At 41.1% G+C, this 17,904-nt stretch overlaps 1 protein-coding gene across 1 annotated transcript in view; it reads right to left on the reverse strand.

Moving 5' to 3' along the window:
* dennd3a (DENN/MADD domain containing 3a) overlaps positions 1-15,537 on the reverse strand; it is a 29,196-nt gene extending 13,659 nt beyond the window's left edge. The window contains exons 1-18 of the mRNA XM_071540613.1: positions 15,415-15,537; positions 11,625-11,725; positions 10,110-10,265; positions 9,734-9,869; positions 8,957-9,072; positions 8,660-8,790; positions 8,022-8,133; positions 7,655-7,774; positions 6,376-6,474; positions 6,014-6,133; positions 4,819-4,934; positions 4,243-4,398; positions 3,876-3,972; positions 3,670-3,773; positions 2,599-2,801; positions 2,336-2,495; positions 1,380-1,536; positions 718-940 (exon numbers count right to left, since the gene is read on the reverse strand). Of these exons, the coding sequence (XP_071396714.1) occupies positions 718-940; positions 1,380-1,536; positions 2,336-2,495; positions 2,599-2,801; positions 3,670-3,773; positions 3,876-3,972; positions 4,243-4,398; positions 4,819-4,934; positions 6,014-6,133; positions 6,376-6,474; positions 7,655-7,774; positions 8,022-8,133; positions 8,660-8,790; positions 8,957-9,072; positions 9,734-9,869; positions 10,110-10,265; positions 11,625-11,705 (2,287 nt within the window). The 5' untranslated portion in view covers positions 11,706-11,725; positions 15,415-15,537. The remainder of the gene's footprint in view (positions 1-717; positions 941-1,379; positions 1,537-2,335; positions 2,496-2,598; positions 2,802-3,669; positions 3,774-3,875; positions 3,973-4,242; positions 4,399-4,818; positions 4,935-6,013; positions 6,134-6,375; positions 6,475-7,654; positions 7,775-8,021; positions 8,134-8,659; positions 8,791-8,956; positions 9,073-9,733; positions 9,870-10,109; positions 10,266-11,624; positions 11,726-15,414) is intronic.
* Positions 15,538-17,904: the final 2,367 nt, after the last annotated feature.

Consider the following 17,904-nt stretch of genomic DNA (forward strand, 5'->3'; position numbering starts at 1 on the left):
AGGAGAGGGTAAAGTTGAATCTACTGTAAAGAAACCAAACCCAACTGGGGATTATACACAGCCGGGATCAATAGGGAGGTAGCTATTTTCATCATAAGTAATAGGTAGGCCTTGGAATTACCACTAGCCACCAGCCAAGTGCTAGTAAATTACCAAATGTTCCCAAAAGTTGCTTGTCTTCAATTACCTGTCTCTAAAATCGCAGAGAAACGACCGTAATTTACCTGGTGAACGCACTGGCTACTGTGAACAGTTGATGAAACAGATTTTTGTCATGCCCTGGTCATGTGTAACATAGCTTCGAACTTGGCTATGGCAACACAACGGCCCTGCAAGACAAAGTCTCCTTCTTCAAGAGGGACTGAGGTAATGATTAACCTGAGGAATGAATGTTTGACTGGAAAAAAGCGGGAAGGAGGGGTATAGTTGAATGTTTGTGTGTATGAGTGTGTGTGTGTCTGTGTCTGTGTGCGCACTGAGGTGTGGGAGGCAGTGAAAAACAAAACCTTCAAAGTAAGTGATAAAAGGTCTTGAACAGTTCTCACACACATGCACATGTGTATCTTATGAGGATTTTACAGTATATTATACAGTTTCATGACCCATAGACTTTGATTCAATATTAAAATCCTCACCAAACTTAGACCTCTCATGGGTAAAACACACACACACATACACAAACACACACACAAATAAATATATATGTAAACAACCTACCTACAGTCAGAGCATCAAAGAGTCTATGAATGGTTCCTTGGTCTGTTACGATGCCAGACTCCTGGACACATTTCACAAACTCGTCCAGCTGCATGTATTTTTTTGGCAGCTGGAAACGCTTTACGGCACCTTCCTCCTGCTCGTTGCCATGACGCGCACGCTCCCGCTCCTGGTCCCTCTTGACCCGACTGATGAGGCGCTTTAGTTCTGGGCGCCTGTCCGCCTGTGAGGAGGTTACTAAAATTATTATCACAGTCCTGAACATTATGGTTATCATTACCAGAATCATCAGCATTGTTGATATCATCTTCCCCTTCATCATCATCATCATTATTGCCATCTACACCTTCATCATCATAATCACTATCAGTATTATCACTATCAACAGCACGATCATCAACATGTAAAATAATATGGTGCCATAATATACAGTACTGCCTTAGTATACTTAGGGTAATTTATGGTATTTATGGTAAAAAAAAAAAAAAAAAAGTCAGACTATCTATGGTTGACCTGAAAAAGGTGTCGTGAGTCCAGTTAGAGATTGGTAATTGTGAACAGAGATAATATAATAGGGTATATAATATATTTGTGGCTCTGGATATAACTGCTACTGGGTAACAGCATTCACAGCCTGGCTATCTATCTTCGACTCGGCCGACCTGTACGCGCTCAGCCTCAGGCAGGGAGTCGACCAGGGATTTGACCATCTGAGAGGGGAAGATATCCGAGTCCGTCTTATAAAGACTCTGGAAGTCCTCCAAGGCATCGAGACGTCTGTTGGACACTGTGTTCACCAAACCACGCAGGTAGTGGTACCTAGACAGAGAGAGAGACAGAGAGAGAGAGAGAGAGAGAGAGAGAGAGAGACAGAGAGAGAGAGAGAGAGAGAGAGAGAGAGAGAGGGAGGGAGAGAGAGAGAGAGAGAGAGAGCGAGAGAGAGAGAGAGAGAGAGACAGAGGGACTGAAGTTAGTGGGATGAGGTACAAGGGTCAGTTTAATGCCTATAGTTGACTGACTTAAGATGTGCAAGTTCATCAGAAAAGACAAGAGATATGCGAGGAACTTAATTCATATTCATTTAATTTTTTTTTGGTGTAGTTCATCTTAGGCCTATCCACACCAGAAAATGGGTTTAGTTTAGTTTTGCTGTCTAACTTAGTTTGGTGGACAATTTCAAAGTGAATCCCAAAATTATATATCAAAGAGTCAAAAACGTATTTGCATTGTGGTCTAAAAACATACAAAGAGACAAAAAAGACATGAACATCCTCATAAAATAACAATTCAGTAGGAAATCTGATAAGAATAGGCAGCACTCTCAGAAAAAACTCACTGACAGCATGTAAACATGGAGATGATGGAAGGCATTTTCAAAAGTGTTATCACAATTACACACTAGTCACACACTATCAGACAGCACAACATCAATAATCTTCTGCTGTCAAACTGTGCCAGGAGTATCAATCTATCCACTCGTGTTAATATGAAATACTTTGGATTTAAAAATGAAAGGCCTTTCAGCTACACATTTCAAAGATTATTCAGCAGTTTTTTGCATTTGTTTTCAATCAACTGACACTTTTTGCTTTCTGTTCCTCTCCTCTCCTCCCAGTACCTGGCCAGTAGAGCAGAGTCGTCGGGTGGCGCAGCGTTAATAGCCTTCCCCAGGGAAGCGACCATGTCAGCATAATAGTTCTGGACGTAGTGGTAGGCCAGAGGAGGGGGGAACTCTGGGAGACGGAAAACCGTCACCGTTTTCTGCGGGGACTTCAAACCTGGATGCACACAAAGGAAATTAGTAACTGTCTTTAGTGTTTTCCTTCCATCAAGCCACTATCCATCCATACCTCCCCCTTCCGTCCCTCCGTCAGTACTGACCGGTGTCAGGAGTCATCTTCCTGAGCGAGGCTGGTCTGTTGGGGTTGATGGCAGGTGTGTCAGTGGCAGGTTGTTCCAGGTTGGGCAGGCTGGCTCCCAGCCTCCTGCTCAGCCTGTTCTCTGGACTGGTGTAGCTGCTGTAGCCGCTCCGGGACAGTTCAGACATGGGAGGACGCCGAGGAGACTCTGTCATAGCACGGTTCCTGGAGAGACGGGGGGTGGGGGAGAGAGTGAGAGAAACTTTGTTTAGTGTTTTTTGTAGATGCTGAGGTTCACTCCTGGGTTAATTCCAGGATCCGTTTCAGAAGGTTTAAGCAGTTTAAGAAGGCTGTTGTGTGGATATGAATATCATGATATTGTAATTCTAATTTTTATTTTTGGGGGGGCAAAGCTGAACAATAAAGCCAGATGATGTATTTTCATTGTATTTACAATTTTATAGCTGTGGGGAGGCAACCCAAGATGAATATGAAGTAAACATGGATTCATTATTAATTTCAGGTAACTGTTTATTCATTAGGTACCACCTCTGCTGGAAAAGAGACACACAATACAGATACAGTTACTGACTACATGAGTGTCAGTCAACTTTACTTTTCTCTAATTTTTTTCCCTTGCATGTGAAATTGGACTAAACTAAAGCTAGTTTTTCTTTCTGGTTTAACTTGGACTACACCTAAACTAAACCTTTTTTCCTTCAGCGGCTGCCTGAGCAGAGTATTTTCACTCTGTCTGGAGGAGGAGGAAGGACAGGGAGAGAGATCACTGTTTGCTGTTAAGTGATATTTCACCTTGTAGAAAATTAACACTAATATAGCAGACCCCTACCTGCTCCAGAGGCTGTTCCAACTCTTTCACACCTCTGTTGAAATGTTCACATGTCTGTGTGCCTCAGAGGGACGTGTGAGGAACCAGATTATGTCTCACATTGTGTATAACACAGGAATTGACTGACTTAAATGTCAAAACAGACCTACTTGGCCTGAACACTGAGCCACCATTACTTCAGCTCAAATATTAACCCCTCCAATCTTACCCGTTTACTTCTGTCCCTCAGTGATGACGTCATACCTTTGTGCATGGTTGCGTGTGTTGAGCTCCATGCGGCTGAAGGTGTCCAGTTTCCTGCTCAGCCTGTCTCGCAGGAAGGAGTGGAAGATATGGGTGTCTAATACCTGGGGACACACACACCCATGGTCATGCAACAAAAAGAAACATGCAGCACAGGTAGTAAAGTGTGTGTGTGTGTGTGTGTGTGTGTGTGTGTGTGTGTGTACCGTCTTGTAAAAGGGCTGGTCTGCTGGCTCCCTGGTCCGCAGAAACTCCTCACTGTTAAAAACTCTGTGCTCATAGTTTAGGAAGTCCTGGACCCCTCTGACAGAGAAAAAGAGAGACAGTGAGTGAGTGAGTGAGTGAGTGAGTGAGTGAGTGAGTGAGTGAGAGAGACAGATAGACAGACAGACAGACAGATAAAAAAAAACTTAAATCCAACTCAGAAACTGAATTCTAATACATTTCAATGTCTGACAAACTCTCCCCTAGCAGGCAGTTTATTCCCTAGAATCACCAACTACTTGTAAGGAAAGGATTGCTGTGTACAGGACACACACACACACACACACACACACACACACACAGCCCTACCTGAAGACATTGACCAGTAGTTCCAGGGTGATGTTTTGTATCTGTGTGTTGAGGCGTCTCTGCCAGTCTCTGCGTCGGCCTCGCAGGTCATTGGCATCGGTTCCTGCTCCAAGGTGACACAGCTCCAAGTCATAGTGAAGCTGGAGACACTCTGCCCTGGACACACACACACACACACACACACACACACACACACACACACACAGACACACACACACAGTATGTAAGGAGCATCTAACCCAGAAAGACCTTGGATTCCTTGGTAATTCTATTTAGCAGGTATTTAGGGGTTACATTTAATTATGGTTCCACATCTGTCCCTGTTTTGATCCAAGCTGTGGTTCTACTGCAGATTGCAGTGCTTAAAAGATTCATAGTAAACTCTGTAATTTCTGAACAGCAGGGGGGCGTGGCGAGTAGGGCAGGACTTGGGTTCAAGCCCCGCTTTCGGCAAGCACCCGTCCTTGAGCTTTGAGCGGTCCTTGAGTGGTTCTTGACTGTTTTTTACATCTTGTATTTAACAGTTTCATCCAAGTGAGAAAAAAAACCCCACTAGAATAAGTGTGTGCGTGTTACCTTGATATGAAGCTGTCAGCAGCAGCCAGGGGGATAGTTGGTAGGTCAATGCTTTCAGACCATGACGACTGAATGTTGCCATCATCAATATTCACCAGGATTAGGTCTTCTGTCTCCTACACACACACACACACACACACACACACACACACACAGTGTTGTAGGTACAATGGATACAATTCAGTACAACTCAGTCCAATAGAGCAGGGTCCAGTCAGCTTGAATAGACAGTTACTGTTAAATGTGAGCTACTGTATGAAAGAATTCTACTATTGCTGCTACTACTGAATCTAGATGAATGCAGTGGAGAATAAAGAGTTATTGTTAAATATGTGAGCTCAGCCAGAACAGTGAATAAAAGACTGCCCATTTGAATCACACACCAGCCATTACACAATACTTGTAGTAAATCTTATGGTGATGATGTGGCTCAGAGTCTTGTCCTCTCTGGCCAAGGGTCAAAACATGACAGGGTGGGGTGGGCTGTGGACCCAATAATTGCTATTGGATATTGATTAGTTGTAAGGTTAAATAATGAGGGGTCGAGCATTTTACATTCTAAATGTATGACACAGAGGTAGTCACTTTCCCAAAAGTTTTTTTATAACGGTTTTTATAATGTGTGTGATTTTGGCATTTTAGGAATTAACATTTTTGTCACTAATATCCATTTTCGTAGTAATGCCAGGGGTTCTGACTAATACCTGTAACACAATCATTACCATCTCCACATGACAATTACATGCAACGGAAACTATCTTAACTATTCCAGCAAATACTCAAAAAAACTCATAGTACCAATCTGATAATGGAGCAGTTGTCTAGTCTCAGAGCAGCTTTGATATAGCAATCTAATATTATACTAGTGAACCTTTTTGTCACCAACAGTCCCTATGGTTGGCGATGTGTAAATATAGTGGAGTAATCTGCTTCCCCAACTTTACATTTTAAAGCATTGGTGTACAGGATAAAATCTGTTTTTAAATTGCCTGTGTTAGCCACAGTTAAGAATCCTTTAAGCCAAAATCCACCCGTTAACAGAAGTGTAACGCTGATCCCATCGTCTTGGACAGGTAAGGTCAGTCTGGATTTGCCAATACAACTTGACTCTCTCAGCTAGAAAGCCAAGACTCTGTCATGTTGATGAGAAACAAAACTTGCAGATGCCCCGCTGACAACGAATGGGTGTACTCACAGCGGCGACCTCTTCAAAATGGCTGATGTGACAGCCCATCAGGAAGGCAGTAGGAGCCATGAGGAAGTCCAGCATTCCTCGAGCCAGGACAGGAACATAGGGCTGCTGCCAGCACAGAGGCTGGAAGAGAGGGAATAGCAGGAAGTGAATGGATGGATGGATAGTTGGACAGACAAATGGATTTAATGGATTAAGAAAGGCCATAGGAGCCATTAGCCATTTCTTAGAAGTACAAACTGAATCACAGAAGTTGTAAAACTTGTGTAACTATTTAAAACATATCTTGCTCCATTCAGCTATAAGGTTTCTATTCCACTGAGCTTTAACTGATGTCTGGGAAAACACCACTCGTCTACACTGACCTGCAGGTAGAGCAGCAGACTCTCTGCGACCAGAGTGAGTCTGGCCCAGTCAGCTGAGAAGAAGACCAGCCTCTGTTCCTGGAGGAGGCAGGACAGGACCTGGAGATGGACGGGGGAATGTAATGGTCTCAGGAGGGTTAAGTGTATTTTGGCATTTTTTCTATTTTGATATTTCATCATGGACTGTATGTTGTGAGCTATATTACTTCTAGGGCTGAACGATTTTGAAAAAATATCTAATTGCGATTATTGTGACTGATATTGCAATTGCGATATGATTTGCGATATTAGAGGGAATGATAATTTTTGCATCATTATTCTCATTTTCATTGAAAAACGTATTAAAATGATTATGGTGTGATTTTTGCAGGGATCTGTACCAAACAAAGATGTTTTCTTAAGTCTGTAGAATATGATGTGTAGGCCAGGACATCTCTGCAGCACGACAATATTTAATTTAAAATGGTATTTTGACACACATTTCGCCTTTAACAAATATTGCGCCTCCTGCGATTTGAAAATTACAGTAGGCCATATTGCGATTTCGATAAAATTTTGATTAATTGTTCAGCCCTAATTACTTCCCACAAGAAGCAGTTTGTCTGAATTGTGCAATATGTGAGTACCCGAGAGGGCATTCTTGACTTGAATTATGGTTAGGACTTGTCTGCACCTCCTCGTTTCTCTTGCATCACCAACATACCCATAACCACATTACAAAATGCTTTTTGGCTTTTAAGCAATATTTGCCAACGCATGTGTACTATCTGAAAAGTTCTCCCTTATGTAGTACACATACACAAGAATAAAAACCAGGAGGAAGTTCACTAACTACTGTAGCTCTCTGGTTATCATAAGACATCACATAACATAACATCACATGACATAACATCACAACCTATATATTGCAGCTAACAGCTTCACTGGGAATTACCGGCACAGTCGGAACACATCTTTGACCAATTACTTGGCTAAAACTACCCATTGTATAATATTAAATACATTACAGATAAACATTGCAACATTGTGGCAAAGCTTATTCAAATGTTTAAGCATGCATGGACACATAAACCAAACAGCCTACCTACAGTAACAGCTGAAATGTTTTTAAATTATACTTATAACAAAGAAACACCAAAACCTAAAACTAATTGAATATATTTATTGCATCACTTTTTGTTTTTTCTTGCCTCACCATGCCTTTCCATTCTATGTCATGTTTTGTCATGCTAGGTTATGCTATTTGTCATGCTTTGGCAGGATGTGTGTTCTGCATTACCTGCAGCAGTGTTGTGTGTGTGAAACAGAGGAATGGCAGATGCAGGTCGATGTCGATAATGGGTCCGTCCTGATCCTCTCTGGAGGGGAGAACCACCTGGAGAGGACGGAGACTGAACGACTAACACACACACACACACACACGCACACACGCACATACACGCACACACACACACACACACGTTACTGTAAGGATCTAAGAAAAAGGGAAGGTCAGGCAGTCAGACAGACAGAGACAGACAGATACACAAGAGCGATAGACAGAGGAAAGCAGAAAGATACCTAGAGAGACACACATTACAAACGGAGAGAGAGGGCTAGATAGAGAGGAGAGACAAGACAAGACAAGAATAGTGATGTCATCTAACCACATGTAGCTGTCCAGGAGGAGGTATGGGGACCAGTGACAGCTTGGCCGAAAACTCTTTGACCGTCTCCTCAAAGTCAGCCTGCCTGCCAGGCCGCAACTGGACCAGGAGACTGAGGGGAGGGAGAGAGAGAGAGAGAGAGAGACAGAGAGAGACAGAGAGAGAGACAGAAAGAGAGACTGAGGTAAAATCTGTCTTTGTTGTTTATAGGGCTGCAACTAACGATTATTTTCATTGTCGATTAATCTGTCGATTATTTTCTCGATTAATCGATTAGTTGTTTGGTCTATAAAATGTCAGAAAATGGTGAAAAATGTTGATCAGTGTTTCCCAAAGCCCAAGATGACGTCCTCAAATGTCTTGTTTTGTCCACAACCCAAAGATATTCAGTGTACTGTCATAGAGGAGTAAAGAAACCAGAAAATACTCAAATTTAAGAAGCTGGAATCAGATCATTTTTTACTTATTTTTCTTAAAAAATTACTCAAACCGATTAATCGATTATCAAAATAGTTGGCGATTAATTTAATAGTTGACAACTAATCAATTAATCGATTAATCGTTGCAGCTCTAGTTGTTTAACACTTTACCAAGGCCAGGTTATCCGGCAGCTCTGTCTATCTAATAAATGTTATTACCATGACAGGCAGTCTCTCAGGGCGTTGTAATAAGGGAACTTGGAGATGACACAGACAGCAAAAGGTGCGTAGAGGCGGGACTTGGATGAATTCCACCTATGGCCATTCTGGATACTGCTTTCGTGATAGGACTAATGGAGTACACAGCCAATGGGAAACCAGAGTTGAGACAGTGCATACAACAACAAGAAACGTGTGTATTTACTGGAATATTGCAAAACTACCACAAGTATTCAGTATTCTGTGTGTGTGTGTGTGTGTGTGTGTGTGTGTGTGTCTGTGTGTGTCTGTGTGTACCTGTATAGCTCTGTGGTATTGTACTACAACTCCGTGTGTTCGGTTTCCAAACAGGTCGGTAAAAACCAGGAAGTGATAACAGTCTTCTTTCTGCTCATTGGCTAATTGAAGTCCACCTAGCCAGTGAAAATTAAGAAGTCTCAAGATGTGCCACTGAACAGAGCAGAGACATAAACACAGTTTGGTGAAGTTGGACTACAGACACCATGTTGCTTCTCCTCCCTAGAAACATAGTAAAAATCAGCTGACATAGAAACACCAGTTATTTAGCATTAGCCATAGAGCAGGATGGTGGAGCCAACATGGCTGCCACTGAAAATGGCAGTATCTAAACACTGCTTATCAGTGTCTCTGATTCAGAGACAGATTCAGAGACCATCATGCTGGATGCAGTGCTGGAAACATGGAAATAACAGAAGTACATCTCAACATTTAACTCTTTCAAATCCCTGTTAAAGAGAGAGGTCTTGAAACAGAGAGGCCATCAGAGATGTTATTGTTACCATGGAAATGGCGGTTGAAACCATGGAAACAAAGGTGTTGTTACCAGAACAACAGACATTTGGTTAAAAGGGAAAAATGAGGTAAGGTTACTGGGGAAAAGCCAAGTCTTGTTACCAGAAGTGAACACAGAAGTGATTATACTGGGCAAACAGAGGTTGCCATACCAAGGTAAAGGTAGGTGTGATTATCAAACAGATGTGCAGTTTTTATGATTTCAACTTGTTGTTGCATGACTGAATGTAATATTGTTGTCACCAGGGAAACAAACATTACCGGGGAAACAGAGCTGTGGCAAGGCGATGAGGTCCAGGTCCTTTGGAACACTGATGTCCTCGGTGGTCGACGCCGTTTCAACACGACTGGCTGGTTCTCCATTAGCCGACGCCTCCACAGGGCGATCTCGCCTCTTCTGCACACAAATAACTAATTATTTTATTTCTAAAGTAGACTGCACACAGAGGCCAGCTAAATATGCTTTGAAATGCCTATTCCATTATCCAAATGTAAGTTAAAGGCGGCAGACAACAGCTAAATATAATTCATTTTGAAGCTTTACAAGGTTGTTCAGGTTCGTAAAATCTGTCAAACCCTAAAAAAAAATGCACCCCAAATGTTCATACTTGTTTCAAAATTGAAAAAAATATTAAACCTTCTTGATGAAGCTCCTCCTCCTCTGGACACGGCTGAAAGCTGGACCAATCACCTGGCTGGAGTTGGTCTCCTTGGAAACAAAGGGCGGGGCATGGACCTGCAGTACCTCGGCTTCCAGCAGGGGGAGATCTTTTAACTTACTCTGCTGCTGCAGCTGAGACATATTCAGGTTTATAGTTATAGTAGTAGTTATAGTTATAGGGTTTATAGTTCTGGCAATGTAGCAGTGACTGTACACATTCACACACTACACAAAATCAATTCAAACATCTCAGAGAATAAATAAATAGTTTACTTAGCCGTACTATCAACTCACATTAAAATAAATACAATTTTAGGAAATGTACATGAGGTCAATATTAAGCAGTGAGGAATGAATGCTAAGTGGAAGAAACTCTGGTTTTGTACATTTGATGCCTGTCTTGTTGTTGCTATGGTTGCACTGTCAATAGCAACATAGTGAACATTAAAGGAGATAAATTCTGTGTTTTTTGCACCTTGTACCTTTGATAAGCCTTTGAAGAATTGCGAAACAAGTGTGTTCAAAAAGTGTTCTTGGTTACATTTACGTTTACAAATACCCACGTACGGTAAATCACACAATACTGCATTAATACCAAAGACGATGTTCTTCTCTGTGATTATGGGTACAACCGTGATGCAACATATGGTATGGAGTACGGAGCGCTGCTGAGTGCCGTCAGCAGAAAAACCATAATCACAGTAAAGAACATCCTTAAGAGAAACAAGAAAGTTAGCCAACTAGCATGTTTTATGGGAGTTATCGGAACAGTTTGAATGTGGCTTGGGCCAATCAGATTGATTGACTGAGACTACTTGTTGTATAATTACTGTAATTGTATGTACAACACAACTGTATATTTCCAAGCTATGCACTTCACATTCATAAAAGTGGTCAAATACTTGAACCTGATGTTGTTATTGTATATCTTACAAACTTTATTCATGGTATATAATTTCATAATTATTATTATCATTAATTGTTTGAATAAGATGTGTTATCTGTGTGACTCATTTTATACCTGGCATTAACATGCAACTTGTATGTAGAGATTAGTCCAGGTGAAAGAGGCACATTGAGGACAGATAGTAATCTGATAGCAGTAGTTTCTGTTGTTGTGGACTCAGCTGTATTGTCTGACTTTGTACCTAGACCTTATTCTTCTCGTTTTTATGATAAAACAATCATGTGCACATGTAGATGTTATCCTGCTTACTAACGTCAATACTGAATATGGAGGAACATTAATTATTTTGTGGATCATTCCAGATAGCTGAGACACATTTTTAATACCAAGAGTGTATTATGAATTATGGATAATTCAAAACTAATCCAGACTCTATCTTGATACAAGAAACATGTCCATGCAAGCTGTAATGGCAGCCTGTGTGTGTCTGTTTGTTTGCATACCTGGTGCATCAATTCTAGTTTGATCATGTAAATGTGTGTGTGTGTGTGTGTGTGTGTGTGTGTGTGTGAGTGTGTGTGTACCTGGTATATCTCTCGAAGCTTATCACTGGGGGCTCCCACCACTACACATGCCTCCAGCAGTCCAGACGGGAGCTCTGCCATCACACACAGACACACACACGCTGCCGGGAACAGACACGCAGTGTGTATTTAGATCAGATGATAGAGAGTAAACCAGGAGATATCATTTGATTTTCAGAGAGACAGTGGTAAAATCTGACAGCGTTCTGGCTGACTACAACAGCAGAAGGAGGTGTGGCGGTGGGTCAAATATTTCACATTTTTACTGTCCCTCACCACAGATTTCCAAACCAGATGCTGATCCTGTTAGTTTCACTCTTAGTTGAACCAAAACTAGAGCTTCTAAACATATGCAGTTTGTGGGAAAAGTTTTAGTTTAGTGATGGTTTCGTTATGACTGCAAAAGATGGACTAACAAGGGCTAAAACCTAGCAACCATCACCACCAACCTTTTAACTGATCAAATGGGTTTCATTAAAGGCTCTCAACATTACAAACACACACACACACACACACACACACACACACAAACTTCTCTTCTCACAGCTTCCTCCAGATGCATGTAGACATACAGAAACACACATACACACAAGCACACTCCACCAGACTCATGTACATACATAGGCACACCCACAGACACACACACACAAACACTGCTATAAACTTGTACATTTCGATACTGCGTAAGGACTCTGACGCACACACACACACACGCAGCAGATGTCAGGGTTTGGTCACTGGTGCAGTAAACCACAGTTTTGTTATCAGCATCAGAATCACAGATGGGAAAACCAAATCACTGTGACTATCTGACAGTGAACAAAGAGGAAAACACTAAAGCCACACTTGGTGAGCAAGTCACAGAGGAAGCACTTCATTCTGTTAAAGACCAATGCACTTTAACAACATTGCTTTTGTTTACTATTTTTTCCCCTTCACTCATTCACTAAACAAAGCCTTGTCTTTTGATGATGTTGTTGCTGCTAGTTGTCAGCACCGGTATTTTGATTGTTGTTGTTTGTTCTGTTCTCACCTAGTTATGTCTGTAAAGTCAGTTTTATATGGAACCAATGAAGAAGTGCTGCTGCTTTAGCTCTGTCCATCCACCTACCCATCTATCCATCTAAACAGAGATAATAAGCCAACATCTGACTGCCATTAGTTCCAGCTACAGGCAAAAGGCATGGTACTGTTCACTATTCATTCCTCCTCTCTCTTTTTCTCAATGCTTCTCCTCTTTCATGCCTCCTCTATCAAATCTCCTCCTTCCTTTCTCTCTCATACTCCCTCTCTTCCGTCTCTTTTTTCCTCTCTTTTCCCCCCAGTCTCTCCCCTCTTCTGTCCCTCTCGCTCCGTCTCTTTCCCTGTCCTGCCCTACTATCTGTCTCTCCACCTCTGACACACTTGCTTCCTCTCTCCCACTGTCTTCAGGCCATTCCGGCCTGTGACTAAACTATCCTGCTGTGTCATGGAAACACACACACACACACACACACACACACACACACACACTGAACTCATTTATTCTCTAAAACCCCTTCGTTCTGTAAACCCTGTGTGTGTGTGTGTGTGTGTGTGTGTGTGTGTGTGTGTGTGTGTGTTTGTGTAGTCCTTACAAACTGCATTACTGTCCAACTTCATAGGTTGTTGTTTTGGATTGGCAGAACAGTCTCACTCTCTCTCGCTCTCTCTCGCTCTCTCTCTCACACACACACACACACACACACACACACACACACACTTTACAGAATGCACATGACGTGTGTGTGAGACAGAGCGAAGAATAATCCACAAAGAAATTTTCAATGAGTAAAATAATGCCAGAATACATATGTCCCATATGATGACAATGCTCCTTGTGGAAACGGACACTTAAGTGATCCTTTCTGAATCAGTAAGGAACAGCGCTTGCACCTCATTTCCTTATTCCACACCATTTATAATGATTTTTACCCCATGATGCATAAAAATCAGACTGGAATTCACTAGAAAAACAACTCTGTGTAGCAAATACAACTCATAAACAGAGGAATGAACATAACAGAGTTAAGTGGCATGCCATCTTGACTGTAGCATCCATTCAAATACCTTAATTAAACAATGTTGATTTGAGTAACACTTGCATATCTTTTTGCATACATATATCACACTTGCATATACGTATATATTAGTTTTGTGGTGGCAGCCTCTGTGCTGTCCTGGGACAGTGTGACAAAGAGAGAGACAGGCTGTCGAGGAGCTTTAAAAAACTAGTTTGGCCTCATAGTTTTCGGTGAGGAAGCTACTTTGATGCCGCCGACAATAGAGAGGAGGTCGTTGTTTGCAGGGTATGGAGACAGTTTTCGTCAACCGACCACTGTGGCCAGTGAGTCCACAATTTTACCAAATAGTTGGATTTCTTTGCTGCCAAGGAGGTGGTTTTGAGAATAAAAGACTGTTACAAGAAGGTTCATTCCAAAGTGAAAGTGGTTAGTAGAAACAACAAGCTTAAAAGGGAATGCCACCCATTTTAAGAATTCACATTATTCCTGTGCCCCAGGACAGTTCAGTCAATATCTGTGAACTTGCACCTCTCTTTCCTAAACCTATAGAAATCAGAGAGAAAACCCTTTAATTTAACAGAATGTCACTGGGAAGTAAAATCAGGGGCTGCTCCGTAGACAATGAATGGGCTGCTGACTTTGTGGAGCCATAAGATGTTGAGTTGAGTTGAGTTGTCACACCAAAATGAAGCTCATATTCTAGCATTGCTAATAGATATAAACTTTAAACCTCATTTGGGTGCAAGAACTCACAAAAAATAGCAAAGGGTCAACAAAGGCAGCCCATTCACTGTCTATGGAGCAGAGCCTGCTTTTACATCCAAGTGGCATCACAAATCCAAGGGTCAGTCCTCAAGTTTCTAGCTTTAGAAAAGAGCGGTGCATATTCACAAGTATTGACTGAACAGTCCTGGGCCGCAGGAATACACAGTGAATCCTTAAAATGGGTGGCATTCCCCTTTAATAGCCACCAGCCAGCATGTACCAGATTTTGACTGGTGGTTAATGGCAAATTTCAAGCCCCTGGTTGTGAGAAAACTGAAGTCATTCATCACCTGAACCAGCAGACCAAATGAAGGAATGCATGCAGTAGGACATGGGAGAGTAAACTGTATGAGGATAGTCTTTGAAATAACGTGCCATTTATTGCCGTTTTTTTGTATCTTACTTTGCAACACAGCATGTGTCAAAGACTGTGATTTCGATTAACGCTGACACAACTAGTGATCTCGCTGCCTCGTTCTCATTTTTCAGGACAGTTGATGTTTTTGGCGGGCGGGTGTAAAAGTAGTGAGTAACAAGGTTGGAAAACTGTGTTTTAGAGTGTATGAAGTTACAATTTTTGGTTTCAACATGAATGAATCCCAAATACATTGGGACAAGACTGTAAACTAATCCAATGTATGGCAAAAGACATCACGTTCACCACTCAATAGAAATGATACATAATACAAATAATAATCACAATAATAATAATAATAATAATATGTCCGCCAATAATGAATACAGGTTCAAAATGACAGCAAACACTGACTGTTACTTATGTTCGCCAACAAAACCTGGCTTGTTGAACGTAAGTTAAGCTACCTTCAATCAGTTCAGATCATTTCGCAGTGTGAGTAACGTTACAGTGTCGTAGCGAGTTTCAAACCATGTCAATAATCAAAGCACATGAAAAAATTTGAATGACAAGACGAGTTAGTCGAGTAAGACTTCCCGACATATCAACGTTAAAATCAGCAACTGACCTTAAATTACTCGACCATTTCCACCGGCAGACGGTTAACTTTGTAAAACTATAAATCCCTGTTAAACTAAACGCTACGGTAGAGACTAGACACAGTACTGGCTCTACTGTGGGCTGTGATTCACATACTGTGTCCGGTCCGGAGGTTTACCACTGGTCTCCGTCAAACTCAAACACGTGCACGTGCACACGCACGCGAGAAAACAACTGTAAAGTTCGCAGCGGGAGGTTCAGTTGGGCTTCCTGTATTAGATATTAGAGATTTCAAAATAAAAGTCGTTAAGGCAAACAGTGCGATGCCGTCATCTAATGTATTTTTGGTATATTACTATATTTCCCAAACTAATGCATAACAATAATGATAACTAAAAAAGGCTAAATTTTCTGAAGAAAATTTAAGTGTGCTTGCTGTCCTAGCAACAGTCCCTTTGACTTGGTGTTTGTACATGCACTAGTGGTAGTAGTCGCAGTTGAACTAGTAGTAGTGATAGAAGTGGTAGCAGTAGTAGCCAGTGTTGGGCAAGTTACTTGGAAAATGTAATGTATTACTTTAAAAAGTTATCACATTACTTTACTTATTACTCTACAGCAAGGGTCGGCAACCTTTTTGATATGAAGTGCCGTTTTTAAATTTTCTTGTTAATCAGTGGTGAAGGAGTAGTTATACGCACATCACTATCAGAAGAACTGTCAATGAAAAAAGGAGTAACGCCTGCACACTTGCTCCATGCCACAAAAGTTTAATGGTGACAACGTTTCGATCCTACTTGGATCTTCGTCAGGTCAAAAAAGTTTGAAAAGTGGAAAACACACCCATATTTATACATCATGCACTCCCATAGGCTGACAAGCTCTATGGTGGCAGGTGTGGTTAACCATCCAAAACACCCAGGGTGATAAACATCCAAAAATACTTAACAAATCAATAAAGTACATAGAAAACAAATACATAGAGCAAATAACAGTAGTACAAAAGCCATACTTCAGAAATATCAAACATACATGTATATCAGATATATAATAACATAACATATATCACATACAAAATCCCATATATCAAAAAATACTACATAACCTACATTCAAAAAAAATTGTATTCAGTTGAGGAAAAGAAGAAATCTTAAATTCATGTAAGAAGTGGGGTCTTAAACCCTTCTATAAAAAGTCAGCTGGATCTAATCAACAGAAGGAAAAAATAAGGAAACAATAACAATGGAAAACACACAATCAGTGTGCCATAACAACATTAAGGTTAACATTAAGTTTAATTATGACTCCACATCAAAATTTAAATCTCCTACGGATCTGTCATTTTATTCCATCCATATAGGCAACGTGCATAGCAACATTTAAAAAAAAACATTTTTCTCCCATAATCAGGACACTGCAATTATATGAGAGCACTACACAAGGCTGCCATCCTTATGAAAACATCCACATTTGAGTTTAAATCATTAACCCTACCAAACTTCCACTAATCTTGTTCATCAGCAATAAACTTAACAAATAGTTGGGGTTTTTTTTTACTCCCTGTGGAAGATCACCGCACTCACGACTATTGAATGTGCTAGGTGCCAGAAGACTGAAGAACAGTATAAAGGAAGAAGGTTCTGCACACTTAGATCCATGCATGTTTCTTTAATCAATCAAGTGCCAAGCTTTCGGCCACAAGACCTTCATCAGGGCAAAGCAGCCTTCACAATGAACTAGGTCCATATATGATCATCAGTGCAATCAGCTGTATAGATAACATCTGTGCTGTATTGCTCTTGCTCAGATAGGAAGTATAGTTCAGCAGATACTTAGTGTGTAGTCCTCTCTAGATGCACAAAGAAAATACATTAATAACTAGATGGAACACAAGAGGATGTATAATCCGCATCACAAGTGCGAACACTCAACAAGCACAGTGTGCAAAAAAATGACAAACAACCAGAATAGAAAAGAAAAGAAAAATACTTAACATATATATTTAAGGGGTAAAGGAACTGCACAGACATCAGTAAGGTTGTCATAAAGTGCAGTTCCTAACGCCCTAGGTTATCAGATAAACCCATGAAATCTCACAAAAACTCCACATTATAACATGACACTCATGTCAAAATCGACATTTAAACCCATAGGATATAAGGAGCCTAGTGTGTGTATCCAAAAGAGTTCCCTTTGACAGAGCCTTTTGTCAATGTCCCCTCCTCTTGGCAATTGTACTTGCTCAATGCCCTGGAAACGAAGGGAAGAAATGGTGTGAGAGCAAGTCATAAAGTGACAGGCAACAGGGTAGTTGGTGATCAGCGCATCTGATGGAACTTTTGTGTTCACTAATCCTCTGTTTTAGACAATGTGTGGTTTTACCAACATACACCTTGTCACAGGGGCATCTTAGTATATAAATCACATTCTTAGTGTTGCATGTAATGAAACCCCTCACCGGGTAACATTTCCCGGATCTGGGATGTTTAAAGTCAAAAGCTTTATGGGTGTTACTGCATTG

The sequence above is a fragment of the Centroberyx affinis genome, unplaced genomic scaffold (genome assembly GCF_046629955.1).
Source record: "Centroberyx affinis isolate AG114_WGS23_722 - 3 ecotype Tasmania unplaced genomic scaffold, CSIRO-AGI_Caff_v1 ptg003698l_1, whole genome shotgun sequence".
NCBI lineage: Eukaryota > Metazoa > Chordata > Actinopteri > Beryciformes > Berycidae > Centroberyx > Centroberyx affinis.